The sequence below is a fragment of the Misgurnus anguillicaudatus genome, chromosome 5 (assembly GCF_027580225.2).
Source record: "Misgurnus anguillicaudatus chromosome 5, ASM2758022v2, whole genome shotgun sequence".
Taxonomy (NCBI): domain Eukaryota; kingdom Metazoa; phylum Chordata; class Actinopteri; order Cypriniformes; family Cobitidae; genus Misgurnus; species Misgurnus anguillicaudatus.
The window spans coordinates 34,920,262-34,938,948 of NC_073341.2; the positions used below are offsets into that span (position 1 = coordinate 34,920,262).

At 38.3% G+C, this 18,687-nt stretch overlaps 1 protein-coding gene across 7 annotated transcripts in view; it reads right to left on the reverse strand.

Annotated features, from left to right (window-relative positions):
* The window catches only part of tjp2b (tight junction protein 2b (zona occludens 2)), an 81,253-nt gene that overhangs the window by 48,664 nt on the left and 13,902 nt on the right, over nt 1–18,687 (reverse strand). The window contains exon 1 of one of the 7 annotated variants that reach the window (XM_073868081.1): nt 13,548–13,586. The exons of 2 other annotated variants lie outside the window; for them this stretch is intronic. In XM_073868081.1, coding sequence (XP_073724182.1) covers nt 13,548–13,571 — 24 coding nt within the window. In that variant the 5' untranslated portion in view covers nt 13,572–13,586. Of the gene's footprint in view, nt 1–1,740; nt 1,987–2,021; nt 2,103–13,547; nt 13,587–18,687 lie in introns of those variants that run through there. 4 more of the 7 variants (XM_073868078.1, XM_073868077.1, XM_073868082.1 and 1 more) reach the window with 4 other exon arrangements.

Here is an 18,687-nt window from a genome sequence, read left to right on the forward strand (position 1 = left end):
ACATCACACAAGTAGTCCACGTGACACCAATGGGCCGGCCAGAATGCGCCGAAGCATCGAAAACACATTTTGGTCCAAAAATATAAAAAATTCAGAGTTTATTCAGCATTGCCCTCTCTCCCGGTTCTGCCGTGAAGCGCATGCGCGAGACCAAAGCCACGCGACCGCAGTGACGCGGCTGATGTGCTATCTGGTGCGCCCCAGCTTTTTTTTGCAGCGTTTTTAGCTTTGTTTACAGTCTAAGGGAGACGCATTCTATAAGTTTGAAGAAAAAAAAACTGCGCAAACATGTCTGAGGATAACACGTCAGCCGCATCACCGCAGCCACGCGACTCCAGTCCCGCGCACGCGGTTCACAACAGAAACGGAAGAGAAGATAACGCTGAACAAAGTCGCAATTTTTGTTATTTTTGGATCAAAATGTATTTTCGATGCTTCAACACATTCTAACTGACCCACTGATGTCACATGGACTACTTTGATGAAGTTTTTATTACCTTTCTGGACATGGACAGCACACCGCACATAGATCCTCAATGAAGGATCAACAAGCTCTCGGACCAAATACAAAACATCCCAAACTGTGCTTCCAAAGATGAACGGAGGTCTTACGAGTTTGGAACGACATGAGGGTGAGTCATTAATTACATTATTTTCATTTTGGGGTGGAAATAACCCTTTAATACATAGTGGTACTTAAATATGTTCAGTAGTGCACATAACTTTCATAGTACGATAAAAAACCTCCAATTACCTCCAACTGTGTACTTAACATCATTTTTCAAAATAGCTTCTTTTATGTTCAACAAAATAAAGAAACTATACAGACGTAAAACAACATGAGTTTTCATTTTTTGATAAAGTTGCAATAGAAGGAAAGACGAAACAAGCTTATAACAGAATCTTAAGTCCAAATAAAAGGTGCTTACAAATATTTTTAAAAGGCACAACAGTGAAATGTTATGTTCATAATGTTGCATAATTTTACATCAGCAGGAAATCTATTTATCATATTGATTGCGAATATTTGATGTACTGCCCACCTCTGCTACACACCCCAACTCAAAACACGCCATTTTGCCAGTCACACTAAAATTACATCACACCTGAGGGATAGAGAAACATAAACAGCTGCTCGCCTCTGCCTATTACTGTAACAACCACAGCAGAAACGGCAGACAGACAGACTGTTTAAACAACAGTACAGCAGATGGATAAGAGGCAGTGCGGCGGCTGCCAGCTAAAGCTACGCTATGCGACAGGAACCACTGAACTCCACACACACCTGCACCTGCATTACCTCCCAAAACATAGCACACATGCATGCACAAAGTGAATAATTTGTTTTGGACAAACAATCTATCAGCTGTCTCACGCTGCACATCATAAAACATTAATATTACTTCGTGAAGTTTGTAATGTATGAATGACGAGAAAAGCGACAATGTCAGGTGAAGGCAAACACCAGAACTTTCCCAAGCACAAGCAAGCCACAAATCCAAACCTCACAACTTCGCTAACAGGCAAAACGCAGCACGACACGTAACGTTACTCACAACAAAACTTCACACACAAGCACCAAACACGCCCACTATCATGACACAAACCAACTCCACACAAATATCTACAGCAGGGTCTAGAGAGCAGAGGAAAAGACAATCTTCTCTCTAAGGCGGCGGCTCAGGGAAAGGTTTATCCCCGGAGGATCAAGCCCTGGGAGCATCTATTTTCCATCCCCACCAGCAGTCTGAGCAGGCATGACGCACGCCTGGGTGAGAAGAGGATGATGAAGCTGTTCCTCAGCTCCTCGGTCTCCCCCCGCACCTCGAATCGAGCCGGTCCGCGCTGCCTCCATCTCTGGGCTCTCCGCAGGCGCATGCAGCAACCAAAGGGAAGCCAGTTCACATTCATCTCTCCCCATGGCCACCCGACCTCCAATCTAATTAAGCTCTGAGACGGAGAAGATTAGGAACCCGGAGAGAGAGAGAGGAAGAGAGAGAGAGACTATAAATAAGACTCACGAAGCCACGCCGAGTCCTGAACGACTGCACGGCGCGTGCCCACTTTCGGCACAGCACCGTTTTCATGTCTGCGCTCCCTCTCTTTCTCATTCTCTCTCTGTGGTTCTGTGTGCTCCTCTTCTTATGTAATCCTAATACACAACTGTCCTACATTCACTTTCAAACACACTTGCTTACTCACGCACCCACGGGTCAATATCATGGGGTATACACTATACATGTTCATCCACACACACACACACACGCTCGCAGTTCCCAAGAGACTGCAGCGGTCGGCAGGACAAAGATGTTCACTTTAATATTTCAACATTGCGCACTGCTGAGGGAACTTTGCAACCATTTTTAAAGCTTTGGCATAATAGCCTGACAGCCCAGACTAGACGTATATGCTAATACTGCACATGCTAGTGGCAATGGTTTAAAAATAGTTGCAAAAACGGTTCACTAACATGTGCAGCCAGTATTAGTATTCATATAAATTTATAGTCTGCAACAAAAGGGTGGGAATATAATATGCCGTTTATGTTACGAGTCCACTACTAAAACTAGGCTGTCAGCAATCGATTTCTCTTCCTTACAGCAAAACACAATTTGGGCAAAACGTTAAACTGAGAGAATAATTACATCCTCATTTATGATTGAATTAACCACCTATAGAAAGACCAAGATGAGACTGATGAAATATAGTGGAAACATTCCTTAATCTAATCTATTCCAATGTCCAACATCTAAACACACAACATCCAATTGAAATTTTTATGGTGATGTAGAGTTGATGTCCCTCACATCCAGAGACAACAACAATCTACTACAGTCAGGGTCGCCACCATTGTGTGTTGTGAGTAACTAACCTGGGATTGGTGATGTAGATAAACAAATAAATGCATAAATAAATCATGCATGTTATTTAACTTGTTGTCTTGCCAATAAACCGCTTGAATTTGTTGATTACCGACCACGGTAAAAAAAAAAATCCAAACCGGCCCAGCCCTAACGCTATGTGGAAAATAATGTGTTTTAACCATAAACTACGCAAACACATTGTATTATACAAAATACACAAAATAACGTTGTTTTAGCAATGAAATAGTTTTTCTTACATGGTAGTGGTAAAATCCACTATCGTTCAACCTCTACTCCTGTCTTCACGGTAAGTTTGGCATAATACTCTAGTAAAGCCCCTAAAGTCCTTATCATGAACATGATCCACCCAGTACAAACACTTATGTTTAAAAGGATGGTTTTCGAACACCTCCAATAACCTAGATATTTTTTTAATCTGGTCTAACTATCCTCAAATAAGGCCAATAATTTGTTACTTAATGCACATTTTCATCATCCTGGCTAGACAGCAGCAAAGCGTTTGTCCATTAACAAATTAATCTATTCAAATTTGCTCAGGCCTCCACATAATACATTGCAAGCATTAATAAGCATAAAACAGAGCAAGACATTGTTAAAAAAAGCTATTAAACAATAACATGGACACTAATGTAGCTAGTGACTAACAGACAAAATGCCTCCTTGACAACTATTGGGAAAACAATACAGGAAGCATTCACATTCTCAAAGAAAGTACCACTGAGTTGAACATTTACAGACTGATGCTCTTTGTCTCTGGTCCTCCAAAATAAAGCACTTACTGTCCCACACAACAACTGTAATGATGGGATACAATGAGGGTATGTGTAAACAAAGTACTTTGGGGAGCGACACTGACGTAATTCAGAAATCATACAGTTTGTCTTTTAATGAATAAAAGTATTTGTGAAAAGAAATACTTGAAATCTACATACTGATAAAGTGTAAAACGTGAATTATATGGTCTCTTTTACTGGAAGAGAAAGTATTTGCCAACTGCATAAATGTAATTAAGGTGCTTTTATTAAATCTCTTTAGTACTAAAATATCTGCTACGCGTACATTTCATAAGACATCAAATAAGCTTATGATGTTAAAGGTGCTGTAAGCAATTTAATTCATTTTGTTATTTCCAATCCCTAAAAAAAAAAACTTTCTACAACACCCCATTCCCAAAGAGCTACCAGCCAAGCCAACCCAATGGTCCAACCTAAACACACAAAATTACCTTTATTGACCCATGTCTATATCTGTCAGGAATATTAGGCCTTTTCATTTGTTTATTCTAAAGAAATCATCTTTAACTAAATAGATCTGTGCATGAATAAACACCCCTTCACAATCCCACAATGCAATTCATACACACTAGGGATGCATATCAATTAATCGTGATTAATCTATAGCAGAATAAATGTTTTTGTTTACATCATATGTAAACATGTGTGTGTACTGTGTATAATAACTTTGTATAGTTAAATGCACACACATGCATGTATATATTTAAGCAATGTTTACATGTGTATATACATTTGTATATTTATGTATAATTTATATTATATATAAATATAAATACTTAATATATAAATATATTTTTTTCTTAAAATTATACATGCATGTGTGCATATTTATATATACATAATTATTATGCACAGTTCACACACATATATGATGTAAACGGGAACTTTTATTCTGCTATAGATTAATCGCGATTAATTGATATGCATCCCTAATACACACTACACAAGCTCTCTGCTTATTCAGAGTCTTCTAATATCCTGAAAGAAACCAGCGTTCCACTGTGAATTCAAAGCATTTTAGCTGAGGCTGTGCACTGACTGTTTAACACATGATTAAGAGTCTCCTTGAATTTCAGTCACTCTCCACAGTGTTTCCGCTATATACATTCTACCGTGGCGGCCCGCCATGCCTAAAATATCCCCGCCACGCCTGCGGTTGTGGATAGAAGGGATACAGGAAACGAAATCTCGCTGGATGAGCACTGTTTTATCCTAATCCTTCAACCAAACCCAACTCTAAACACAAAATTTCACACGATTGTAGGATGTATTTGTATCTCATTTAGCCAGAGCCGCTGTTTTCATCCTAATAATTCCTACCTCCAAATCTAATCCTTAACTTTTCGGCATTTGCTGTATCCCTTCTAGACAAAACCCACGGCGGCAGCTCGCAAAAAAGCTACAGAAATGTCCGCCCTGCCAGACTGGCTGTCTTAGAAATAAATTCCTTTCTGGATTCGCGTTGTTAACTCATTTATAAATAAATCTCCTAAAGTATCATAATTTCTTCCATGGGTTTAGTTTAATGAACAAATAGATTTAAATCAACAGAGGATGATTAGGCTACGTCTCTGTTTTGAGAAATAATAATAAAATAAATAAGCCTATACGAAATATGTTACACTTAAATAATAATTAAATTGACAAAACGAATAAAAACGTATTTGAGTTTCTGTTTTTTTTTTTTTTGACGCGCTGACCAAAGCAGCAGAAAGCACGTCATGTTTTTAATGATTTTAAATAAGCACAATGTTTTCTCCTTATTTTGAGTTTACACAAATAAAAATACATAATTTGAAGTTTCGAATATTGTTTTACTTTTATCTTTATGACTATAAATTTAGGGTAATTTAAGGTGCAAGTCATCACGCATTTGATGTTCACCGGCGCATATACACGGACGCAGCGCAGGGCTGCGAGAAAAGACATTATTAAACTTTCGATTTAACATATTACGAGTTTTTTGGACATTCATTTGGAATCACTGTACTCATATTATCAACTTATCTGGTCATTAGTTATTCAGAATATAGGCTATAAGCGCAGTAGCGCGCTGCTGACCGCTCAGCTGTCAATCAATCTTCTGTGCTTTAGATCGACACTCACAAAGTTTCACATTAAATTATATGATATTTGTCCAAAAACAAAAGGCTAAATACTGAATACTACTTATATGCGACTGCAAAACATTAATAGTCAAATCTGTTTGTAAGGAAAGTTACATTATTCCCGTGGAAGAGAAGAACGTTGGTAATAGAGGCAGACGGTGAGACTGTTTTATGTTTTCAGACGAAACAGCACGGTCGGGGTACCCGCGGGTGAACCGCATAATATTTGATCTAACGGGTGTAATAATAGACAATTCGCGTGTCATTTGCGTTGTAGATGCAGGTCGGGACTTAATAGACAAGAGTAAAATGCGGGTCTAACATCCAAGACCAAAATTCAACTCGTTTTTAAATGTCCCCGTGCTTTGTGTTTAAGATCTGTCTGAAGACCGTTAAAGGTTTCTATTCAACTGCGCGATTTGCGGTGTGACCGGCTCGGGGTCTTTATCAAATGGTCCGGGTGTGAAATAAAATTGCTGCTGATGGATGTTCGGTCAATCACAGTGGTGCGGATTATCAAACAGGACTGTGCGTGAGTTTGCAACAGCTCTGTAACGCTAAACACGAGCACAACTTGCAATGCACACTACATTAAAACTTCAATGAAATATCCGAACTACGTACGTAGCTATGTAACGTTTTTTAAGAAAATACATTTTAGATCAAACATAGAAAAGCAATATGCTATAAATATAAGGAAAAGTAAATGACAGCATGAAAATGATAAAAAATACATGTTAGTTTACTGTAGCCTATATTCTACTTTTAAAAAAAATAATGTACATTTATAATCATCATGGGCGCCCCCTTGCCGCCACAGCTGAAAAAAATCCTAGAGGAAACACTGCTCCATATGTTCCCGTACTAATATAACAATTCCATTTTAATGCACATTTTTCTTTAAATAACAGATACATCCCATGTTGGCATCACAATCTTAAATAAATAAGCTATACGATGCATACTAACATTTGCAGTGTGACAATTTATGTAATACAGGGGCAGTTTCCCAGACAGGGTTTTGATTAATCCAGGACTAGTTATATTAGGACATTTAAGTCGTTTTTACAAATATACCTTACAAAAATCAATACTGGTATGCATCTTGATACAAAACAATGGCACTGATATATAGGATAAGTCAGTGCAAGGTGTTTTTAAAGCTCAAACATGCATTTTAGTCTGGGACAAGAGGCACATTCACATTATCCAAACCAAACCATGCCCCAGTGCGATTGTTCAGAACGATGAGCTTTATAAAAAAATCCATGCGTTACAGGGAGGCAGGGCTTAGAGGAGCAACATTAATGTATGGTATGTGAAAAAAAAAAATTTTTAAGGCGGGGGGCAGGATTTTTGAAAAACACTTTTGAAAATTGAGTCGCCGAGTACCAAAACAAACTTGTAGCCAATCAGCAGTAAGGGGGCGTGTCTACTAACTGACGACATTGCGTGGGTTGCGTATGTGTTGGGCGGGTCTATCAAAAGAGGGTCCAGATTCTATTGGGGTAGGGGCGTGTTTGTTTAGGTGATTTCTAATATCAACATTGGCTTTCAGAGATCTTGCACCCCGCCTTTAACTCTTTCGGCGCCATTGACGAGATATCTCGTCAATCAAGAGAAAACGCTTCCCTGCCAATGACGAGTATTTCCGGCTTTCCGCAATACCGCTATAATCCACCAGGTGGCGCCCTTCCGCAACTTTTTAAACTCGGAAGTATTGCCCTATGGCAAGCGACTGCATGTCCGTGTCTGTTTTAAAGATCGCTCTGAATTGGATCTCTATGAAAAGTCCGTCACAAAAATTGAATTATCTCTGCTTTTTGCTCAAAATGTGGTGTTTTTGCAGAAACCTACCCATATTCAAAAGCTGATTACAAAAGAACTACTGAAGGTAGGATGAAACTTTTTTTTTTGAAGGCAGAGGGTCTGTTTTTTCATTTGGTATATTGTATGTTTATATATTTAAAGAATAACATTTTCTGGAAGTCATTAAACTTTTGTGAAAATCATGAAAAACGCTGGCGCTGGATGGCAACTTTTTTTTAAAACGCTGGCAGTGAAAGAGTTAACCAACACATTGCATAATACAAATACACAAAATAACAGTTTGTTAGCATTGTAATAGGTGCTCTTTAATGCACATTCCTGGCCATATTGTGCACACAAAGTTATTGTAATTTTTCATAATTATTAAGTAACTACATTGCCTATATAACCCATGTAGCCTTCTTTGCATGATTTGGTCATTGAATTAGACCAATTCCCTTTTAAAAATGTATGACCCTTTATACAATCCTACTGTCAACCATGACCCACAGCCATATTCCTCTTAGCTGTTTAAAGAACCTAAGAAATTTCAGGGTTTCCCGCAGCACTTTGCATTTCGGGTGGCCCGCCTAAGCTGGGGAACCCTACCGCCTTAAAGGAACATGCCCACATTTTGGAAATTTAGCTTATTCACCATATCCCCCCACAGTTAGATAAGTCCATACATACCTTTCTCATCTCCGTGCGTGCTGTAACTATGTCTGACGCAGCCACTGCTAGCTTAGTTTAGCACAGAGACTGGAAATGCATGGCTCCAGCTAGCAAACCGCTCCCAATAAGAGACAAAATAACGAGAACATTCACAATTTACGTGTTGTGAGTTGTATAGTCACACTGTGCACAACTAACAAGGTCACATGAGACACAGACATCTTTTAACAATATACATACTATATTCTCAGAAGACGAAGCACTGCTACTTGGGTGGAGTGATTTGCTCGCAGCACTCGAGAAGCAAATCACTCCGCCCAAGTAGCAGTGCTTCGTCTTCTGACAACGTATGAAACTCTTTAGACTTCAAGTGTCAGCATTCTATCTTTAAGACCATTAACATAATACATAAAAAATTGATGTAAAACTAGATGTGCACTTTCTAAAGAGCATACATCTGCTTGCAAGGCACCAAAAAAATTGTTGAAATTCAAGCTAAGAGTGTAGATTTTGGATCTGCTTAATTAAACTGCATCTTCAGTGTCGTCTAACTCACAAAGGTCTCCTGGCCAGGACACACCAGGACCATTCTTACTGCGAGACAAAAGTGCTAAAAGTAATGGGTATAAACCTTTTAAACAGTTTAAACAAGAGTCGACACTGTACGTTGCATCATACTGGGACTGAATTAACTAAGATAGGACATTTGAAACAAACCCTAAACATGCTTGAGGATATCAACACACTGAGGTCTTTTAAGCTTACTAGTAATACATTAAATCCACAATGACACATCTATTAAACAGCATATCGAGTTCAAAGCCCAGACAACAAGCACATTACCCGAGTCAACATCCACTTCCTGCTTCCTTAATCCGATGACCCTGTTCTGTTCCAACTCATTTGAAGAGCTGTTTCATCTTCAAAAAAAAAATTGTGCTGCTTCAGCGCACAGCCTGCAACCTACAGAGCGAAGCTGAACGGTGCCTGACGATATACCATGTAATTATGAGTCTTTAACAGAAACAGTGGTGACCGCATCTAATTGACAGTCATGAAGAAGATCGGAGTGCACCCGTTAGAGGATCTGGCAAAAGGGAATGAGGCGGCTGGCACATTTAATCCACCGTGTGGGATGAAACTTTATTTGGAGGTGTGGATGAAACAAACTCCACTGTACATCACACAGAACCTCTCCAGACAGATTCGAGACCTTACGTTTAGGTAATGAGGGGCAATCAGACATTACAACACATCCAAACAGCTACAGTATGATAGATGAGTCAGATTTTTTAAAGCCTACTTCTGCATATAATACGATGGCTACCAATGCCGTCCCAAACTTCTGAAAGAGATGACACCTCACTTAGCCAAGTACGTTTAAGCTATGTGATGTAAACGATACCACGTTTCTGGCTCTGGATGTTGAAATGCTATACACATACACAGACTTAGCATCTCAGAATAGCAACGGCACTACAGCCGATAATTGCCTACTATCCAGCCAGAGGTATGTTAATAGATAGAGGCAGTCATTGACAAAAGAACATGAAAGTTGCTAAGATGAAAATCAAACTAGTAATGGGGCTAAGAGTCATGAGTCCTGGCCATAGCGCCTACAAGGATCCAAGCAAAAGCGTCACAGAGAGGTCTGGAAACTGGGACGAACGCCTATCACGAGAACTGGTTATCTCTTCTGGTTCACATCACACTGTGCCCTGCAGGAGTGATGGTACGAATGTGAGATGCCAGAACTAACAGTTCTGAAACAGGGTAAAAGATTGTTTATTTTCAGTTTTACTTTCATTCAGTCATGACCTTACCAAGGGTCACTTAAATTAGCATCCAAAGCTGTAAAAACATCTGGCTTGACTTTGTTAGCCGCCCACTTTACAGGAATTAGACTTGCATTCTAGGAAGTGATGCATTATATCACTATTATTTAAAAAACGATCTCCAGTAACCAATCAGACGTTGTATAAATAGCTCTGAACTTTGGCCGCATAGGCTGGGTATATGCCCGACAAGCCCATGCCTACGTTGGGATATAAGAGTGAAGAATTTGGTACGGAGATGCATGGGGCGTGAAGCTAGGGATTGTATTTTTAGGGCATTCCAGTGCAGGTCAGGGCTAAGATGAAGGCTACTCGTGACACAATCTATGTGACCCTGCGTGTCTTTCTTATGACATCCCTGAATTTTCAGAACCCACAAACATCACAACAATTCTATTTCTGAAGAACATGCTGTAAGGAGATCTGAATGTGTTGAAACTAAAGTCTGGTCTAAAGGCAAAAAATGTAGGCTATATGTTGACATTCCTTCTGATCCCGAGCTTCTTTCTTGAAATGTTCACATGAAAATCCAGAGCTTGGTGTCAGTTACTCTGCCACAGTGATTTTACACCTCTCTAATGAGGAGACATCCAGGACAGCCATTAGTTTTCCATGATCTGAATTCACAAACTATCAAATGATGACCTTATTATGTTAGGTTTTACAGTAATGCATCATTTGTGGAGCCTCATTCTAAAATAGCTCGCAGCAGTGAGAAAGAGGTCATGCTTTTACTGTAAACAATGGCAGTGAAACAATAGTAGTCTACATAGACGATAAAAAGAGGATGTTCTGCAATACCTCTTAATTAAATAGTAGGTCATGCTTGACATCGACCCAAACATCTATTCAAACATATTGGCTCCCAGGCATGTATACAGGACAGACTAATGGGGCGTACGCGTTAATGCTTCCCATTCACATTTAATGGGTGACGTCATGCATTGCCGAACTGAATTGTGGATCCGTCAGCGCCGCGTCAGTGCCGTTGCTCACGGCAGAAGTTGAACATTTCTCAACTTTTCAAGTGGCAGCGCGTGCGTCAGCCAATCAGATTGCCTTATGCAAATAATAGACAGAGCCAGCCAATTACGTTAATGGAAGACCGGAGCATGTGCTGCGGCCACTGTGATTGGCTGTTGGCCACGCTTCAGCCAAGCCTTCGGTCAAGCGTTAACGTTTTCGCCCCGTGTAAATGTACCATAATTGAACCCCTTCCTTATGACATGACTATACTCCACATGTACATTAGAAGTACACTACCAGAGGTAGTGGGGGTAACGCATTACAAGTAACATGCATTACGTAAAAATATTACTTTTCTGAAGTAACGAGTAAAGTAACGCATTACTTTTTAAAAGTACACATTAATATTTGAGTTACTTTTTAAAAAAAGGAATGCAAGTTACTTTTCAGTTTAATTAATTTGATAAAAAAATTATGTACTGAATTAAACTAAACGTAGTGCTGTAGAATTAAACACTCTATGTGCTAGCCAATTTGAGTCAGAAACAGAGATGGAAGGCCAGAGCTTGACATTTTTGTAATGGAAAATGCAATTTCTGAATGCAGAACTTCATAAAAAAACACCTGCAAGGCCTGAAAGAGATCAAGCCTCAGCCAAGTAAGAAAAAGTAACTTAAAAGTAACGCAAGTATTACTTTCCATGAAAAGTAACTAAGTAACGTAAATAGTTACTTTTTTTGGGAAGTTACTTAATATTGTAATGCATCACTTTAAAAAGTAACTTTCCCCAACACTGGTTGCCAAATATATTAGTATCTGTCTTCATAATAAAGAAAGAAAAATATTTTTGAAGACCAACTCCGGAAGTTAGCAGAACAGTGTTTCCCTCTCTAAAAAGCCTATTAATTTTTCCCATAGACTTTTGGATTAAAACACAATCTCTGTGTTGAACAAAAATTTGACACTTATACGTTTTGTCCAACACGATAAGTTGTACACAACTTTTATGAATTTTCAGGTCTAAATTAGTTTTTTTGTTTTTCTAGTAAACACATTTAGACTTAAAAATTAATTATTGAACCCCTTCAACATTTGGTCTAAATCATCTATTTACGATTATTTCTAATAGAATTCATACAAAAAAAATGTGCTTTACTTCTTTCCCTGCCATTGATGAGTTATCTCGTAAATTAAGAGAAAACGCTTCCCTGCCAATGACAAGTTTTTATTACGGTGAAATGCCGCCACATCCAAAAGCCAGAGGGCACTCTCGTGCAGAAACTCCATTTGTGCCACAGAAGAAGTACCATTAGAAACGGTTTTCCTAGAAATGTCTATGAGCATATTTACATCGCTGTTCTTTAAACTGTGCATGAGACTAAAGTCACGTGACTGCAGTGACGTCGCTGACGTGTTATCTGGTGCGCCCCAGCTGTTTTTTTTGTGCGCCCGGGCTTCGTTTACAGTCTGAGGGAGACGCACTCTGAGAGTTAAAAAAAAACAACTTTGCAAACATGTCTGAGGATAACATGTCGTCCACGTCACTGCAGTCACGTGACTTTAGTCTCGCACATGTGCTTCGCAACAGACGTGCAAGAGAAGACAATGCTGAATAAAGTCATAATTTTTGATATTTTTGGACCTTCAAAACAAACAGAATGTGTTTTGTTTTTTACACAACCATTTCAAAAGTAAACTAAAACACTCTGTATCACTGAGATTGCTTTGTTTGTGTATAACTGGGTCAGTGCACTATGTGATTTTATTGATTTTAAGCAGCAATGTATTACTGAGACAATTAACTAGGATTTAATCTTTGTATTCACAGGGAGTTCGCACATTCCAACATGCCAACACATCCGACACTGTCTGAAAAAAGACAGCATGCATACAAAATGAGGACTGTGCTGGGAAAGTAAAACTGTGTTTGTGCATAATATTGACTGTCTATGCTTCTCTATGTTTGGTAAATAAATGCATGCAGTCTTGTTGTACAGTCAGCTTAAACTTTAGCAGATTCGTTAATTTAGTAGATCTTTGTCTGATAGATCAGTCCTTATCTTGATTTGTATGTGCACTGCATGCATAATATTGTTAGCTACTTGATTCAAGACACTTGCACCCTAATGAAAGCTCTGACGAAGGCATGCCGGGTCAGTTCAAACAAGCAGGAATAAAATATATTGCACTATATTATATGCCTTAGCAATAAACCCATTTAAAGTAAGAAACATCCTTCAAAACTGAGGGCAGTTTCATTTTAGGATGCCTACATAGTACTGCTTCAAAAACTACACAACACTGTGTAGCCCAGGCAAACATGCATAATTTCCAGTTAAAACCCTAGATCTGAAAAAGCACTATTTCACAACACCTTCAACAACGCATAGGACAGACTGTGCTCCGATTACCAGTGTATGGTTTTCCTTCAGGTATCAGGTGCAAACTTATAGCCGCTATGGCCCTTGGAGAGGTTACCTGATGCAGAAACCTAACAGCCATCCTGCGTAATGTTTCTTAAGCTGTGCTGACCGTGCTGATCATCTATCCACATTCCTTTGGTTTGCATGAAAAACAAACAAAAATAAACCATAAGGAGGAATGCACCTGGATTCTTCCCACAATGCTTTGCATAGTAAATACCAGAGCTTCCTTCAGGGACAAATAAGGGCATAGTGCTCAGCCCACACTGCAGAGCTTCAGCCAATCAGGTCAGGGCTCTCCATGGCGAGTTGAAAGGTAATATGATGAAAACAAAAACCTCCCTAACTGGCAGCAGACAACACAAACTTGCCTGTTGAGAAATAAGCACTCCCTTCAGGCCATGCGATAACTCAGTGCTCTGTGTTTCCATGAGGGCCTTCAATGGACATCAAGATGTTTCCAAATGATTGAGTAAAGTCCCGGTGGGAATAAAAGAGCATTGAATAAAAGTAACCTCAAAATAGGAAACCAGCATTTTTAGTGCAATGCAATCTATCTTAGTGATATTTCTTTGCGGGCTTATTCTGATAAAAGATGAGGCTGTTTTCTCTCATCTGAAGTGCTGAGTGATCAAAACACTTTATATTTCTCATACTGAGCTTTTTTAACTGCAGGATGTAGAACAGTATAAACACCACGATTACATGCTACCAAACTTTAACAGCCTCAAATCAGGATTTAAAAGCACTGTGGACCAAAAGCAGACTACACAAAATGTGAACCAAAAAAAGCATCAATATCTTGTACCCAATGTTTCAAGTAACACCTCACTCCACAGCACCAGGAGAAAGATTAACCTAATTTTCTTTCACACACAAGTGGAAATCAGATCTTCGATCGTCTTCATATTATTTCCATAACACGTAAGGAGGCGTAATGCATTTCCAGTACTTAAACTATCCTTGTCCTCTAAGGATCTCTCCAGAATGAGAACTTCATTGTTCTACAAAGCATTTATTGGGGAACAATGCCTGGCTTTCACTAACCATGTCTCTACACTGATATAAACAACCCTTTTATTCAGCCCCCCCAGCACCCTACATTCTCATCCACTCCCCACTTCTGTATGTGGTCCAATTTATTATACACTGTAATTGGTAAATAATTAGATTTGTGCAAATGTTTGTAATTCCTAAAGCATTATTGTTTTAAATAGACAAAGCCTCCAGTAGGTTCATCCAAATACATTTATTTTGGATCTATAGAAATAAGTTTGAGTGCCGTTTAATTTATTTAAAAAATATATGTTTTGGATATATTATTGATGATTTTATTTTATTTAATCAAGTGTCCAAACAAGTATTATAAATCTGCCTACCGTTTAGAAACTGTGTAGTCTAGATATATAAAACATATACGCTGTTTACCCCATTTCTATTTAAAGAAAAATACCACAATTTTTTCAAAATTTTACTGTTTTTACCTCAACTTAGATGAATTAATACATGCCTTTAATACATCTTTTTTCAATGTATGCACTTTTAATCTTTTCTACAGCGCTTCTTAAACATGTTAGCATTTAGTCTAGCCCCATTCATTCCTATGGCTACAAACAAAAGTTTTATTTTGTGCCACCATACTTACTCATGTAACTACTCATGTAACAGTCTTAAATAGGGAAAACATGGAAGTGTTGGGTGGCTTCTAAATTCATCCCTGTTTAAATCCTAAGGAATGAATGGGGCTATAGGCTAAATGCTAACACTTTTACAAGGCGCTGTACAAAGATTTAAAGTGCACGTATTGAAAAAAGATAGGCCTGTATTAATTCATTTAAGTTGAGGTTAGGGATGTCCCGATCAGATATGCTGGATCGGTATTGGGGCAGATCCGGGCGTTTTGGCTCGATTGGACATCAGATCGAGGACCGACAACATGACCGTTCCAATTCCGATATGTGCTGTTACTGACAAACTTTTAAAAGGACAACGTATTATAAAAGCACCATAAATGTTTTACGCACTATATAAGTATTTTAATACACTCAATAGCTTCATGTGAAGGAACAAACACACATTTAAAGATATTTAAGATCCCAAAAACACTGTAACTTACTCGCAAACTGGGTTAATTTTAACATTTAAAATGATACTAGATGTAGCAGAAAGCCCTATACACATTTAATTACAATAGTATCAGGCAGATATCGGTATCGACTGATATTCGGAATTCTGGTATTGGAATCGGATATGAGTAAGTGGGATCGGGACATTCCTAGTTCAGGTAAGAACATAGTAAAATATAAAAAAACAGTGGTGTTTTCCTTTAAGCTTTTGGTAATGTTTAAAATATTTTTGTTAATAAAGTTGTGGTTCTTATGTGTAAAGATTACTTTGGCATACAGTACATTGTTGTGTGTGCTACTAGTAGTGTAGCTACCATTTTATTTACAAAAACATAACTAAACTGTCACAGAATGCAAATAAACAACTAAAAGAAAATAATTATACTCTAGAGTAATGGGTGATTTGTTTTTTTAAAACATTATGTACCATCAGTCTTCTGTTTACTAATGAAATCTATTCTCCAGGGAAATCTAAATAGTTTACAGCAATTGTGGTGTTGTAAAAACAAATTAGCCCTCCAGCTAAAAAAGCAACTTTTCATTGCTAAGTAATTGCACAAACCTTAAACGAAATTGATAAGTGTGCCTTAAACTAAAATTAATTTAAAGATAAATTTAAAAAAAACATAATTCGGTTTACACCCCAAACTGCTGAAACCCTTAAAGACGAGATTTAAAAAATGAATTAGAGGAATCACTCCATGTTCAATGTATCCACAATGCATGACTCATGTCAGATATGATGGACAAGATAGATGCTCTTCCCAGAAATTTCTGTCATCAACTGGTGATTATGTTTAGAGAGATGTAGGGTCAGAGCGATGTAATGAGTTTTCTCCGAAATCCTTCTTTGTGCACTGGGCGAGTGATCTTTAGGGGTGTGGTACATTTCAAGATGGAAAGCTGGCCACCAAAGGAAGCTAACTGTAAACTGTTCTCATCCTGTATGCGTCTAGATAAGGCAAATCTTATTTCTTATGGCCAGAGAGGAAATAACAACTTCGGGAAAGTCAAAAGTTCTTGTCTAACAAGTTAATCTGAAAGAAAACTGTGCTCATTCTTGTCCTTTAAACTAAATCTGGATTGCTATGTCACAAACTAATGAGAAGACAGGAAGTCACAGTACATGAGAACTGATCTGAGATGATTTTGACATAAATGCTGAGATCAAACCGCTAGAATGAACCGGACTACTGGTAAACACTCATGTACAGGAAAGGCTCCCTGATGAGAAAGGCAAAAGTTAAAATTGTCCCCCGCAGAGGTTAAAATTGTTCTGTGATTTACAACAGTGCTGACAAGCAGTATCCTGCGTTTACATATAGACAGAAAAAAATATTTTTGGCTGAACTGTTAACGATAAAGTGTGTTAATTTTCCACCAATAGTTGAGCAAACGTTGTTATGTCGGGCTGGTCAGGATACTCATACAAACACACTGATGTTTTGACAGTTACTATCCCAACCAAGTAGGAATGCACCGAATCTTCAGCAACCATAACCATTTGGCCAAAACATTTTTGTGTTCGGCCAAATAAGTGAACAATAAAGTTTTTGATGACGCGATCACATAGCAACCAGCATAGTGTGAGAGGTGCGCATGCTTTATAAATCCAACAAACATGTTGGCAGTGTGGAAGCATATTAAAGGGGACATTTCACAAGATTTTTTTAAGATGTCAAATAAATATTTTGTTTCCCCAGAGTACGTATGTGAAGTTCTAGCTCAAAATATCCCACAGGTAATTTATTATAGTATGTTAAAATTGCCACTTTGTATGTGTGTGCAAAAATATGCCATTTTTGGATGTGTTTTTCACTTAAATATGATTGTATTTTTCTTTATAGAATTTCTTATTGTATTATCTTTATGTTTTTACTTTAAAAGCCTCTGGGGGCCGCTTGCTCTACAGGCCCCCATGACCAAGCACGAGGGACTCTTGAATCAGCCCTAATCCACAAGAAGGCTTTTAATTTGGCCAGTTGTCGTTAATTGGCTGGAACACTTTGTTATCGTTTCTGGGACTAGGTTTGGCCACTTTGTTTTTATTGCAGTTTGTGGAGCCTAGGCTGTCTACAGAGATCGCTTTTTTTACAGTTTGATCATCGGACAGGCAGCAAGCAGATAGTGAGGAGATGTTTGCTGTATGTAACAAAAAATGTTTTATGGTATAAAACGTGTGAATTCACTTAGAGCACCTTTTAAGGTGCAGTGTGTAAATTTTAGTGGCATCTAGTGGTGAGGTTGCGAATTGCAACCAACGGCTTAGTCCACTGCTCACCCCTCACTTTTGAAACACATAGAGAAGCTACGGTAGCCGGCACCAGACAAACATGTAATCGTCGGAAACAACTTAGTAAAAAAAAATTGTCCGTCAAGGGCTTCTGTAGAAAAATGGCGGCACAAAATGGCTCCATGTAAGGGGACCCTCATTGTATGTAGATAAAAAGGTCTCATTCTAAGGTAATAAACACATAACGGTTCATTATGAAAGGTTTTTATACACCCCTGATAATATAGTTTTGTATATTATTTTGCATTTCTGTCAAGAGATCCTTCTAAAAATTACACACTGCACCTTTAAACATGGAAAGTCAGATTTTAATGATATGCCCCTTTTAAAGTGTCAGAAAAAGATTTTCGGACAAAATATTTTCGCTTGCTGAACATTCGGTGAATCCCTAGAACTAACCATCTTAAAGGCAGAATAGGCAGGAATTATCTAAAAAAACTTTTTTACAAATTTGTTTAAACTGACTTTATATATCAATACATAAGTAAAATGTAAGTACTCTGAAAAAGAGAGTATAAAAATCGAGTGTCTGTATACCTCTCAGCACTGTTTTAAACACAGCTAACTTTTCCATTCACTCCACCCCCTCCCTTCTGGGTTTCTTCTTAAGCCACGCCCCCAAAACACATGAACGCGCGAATTACCTCAGACAAGCGGAGAGGAAGGAGCGCGGTGCATGTAATAACATCAAGTCACAATCACATGTAATAATACACCTAACTTTATCACTAGGAATATAAACAGATGGCTTTTATAAACGGATGGCTTTTAGTACT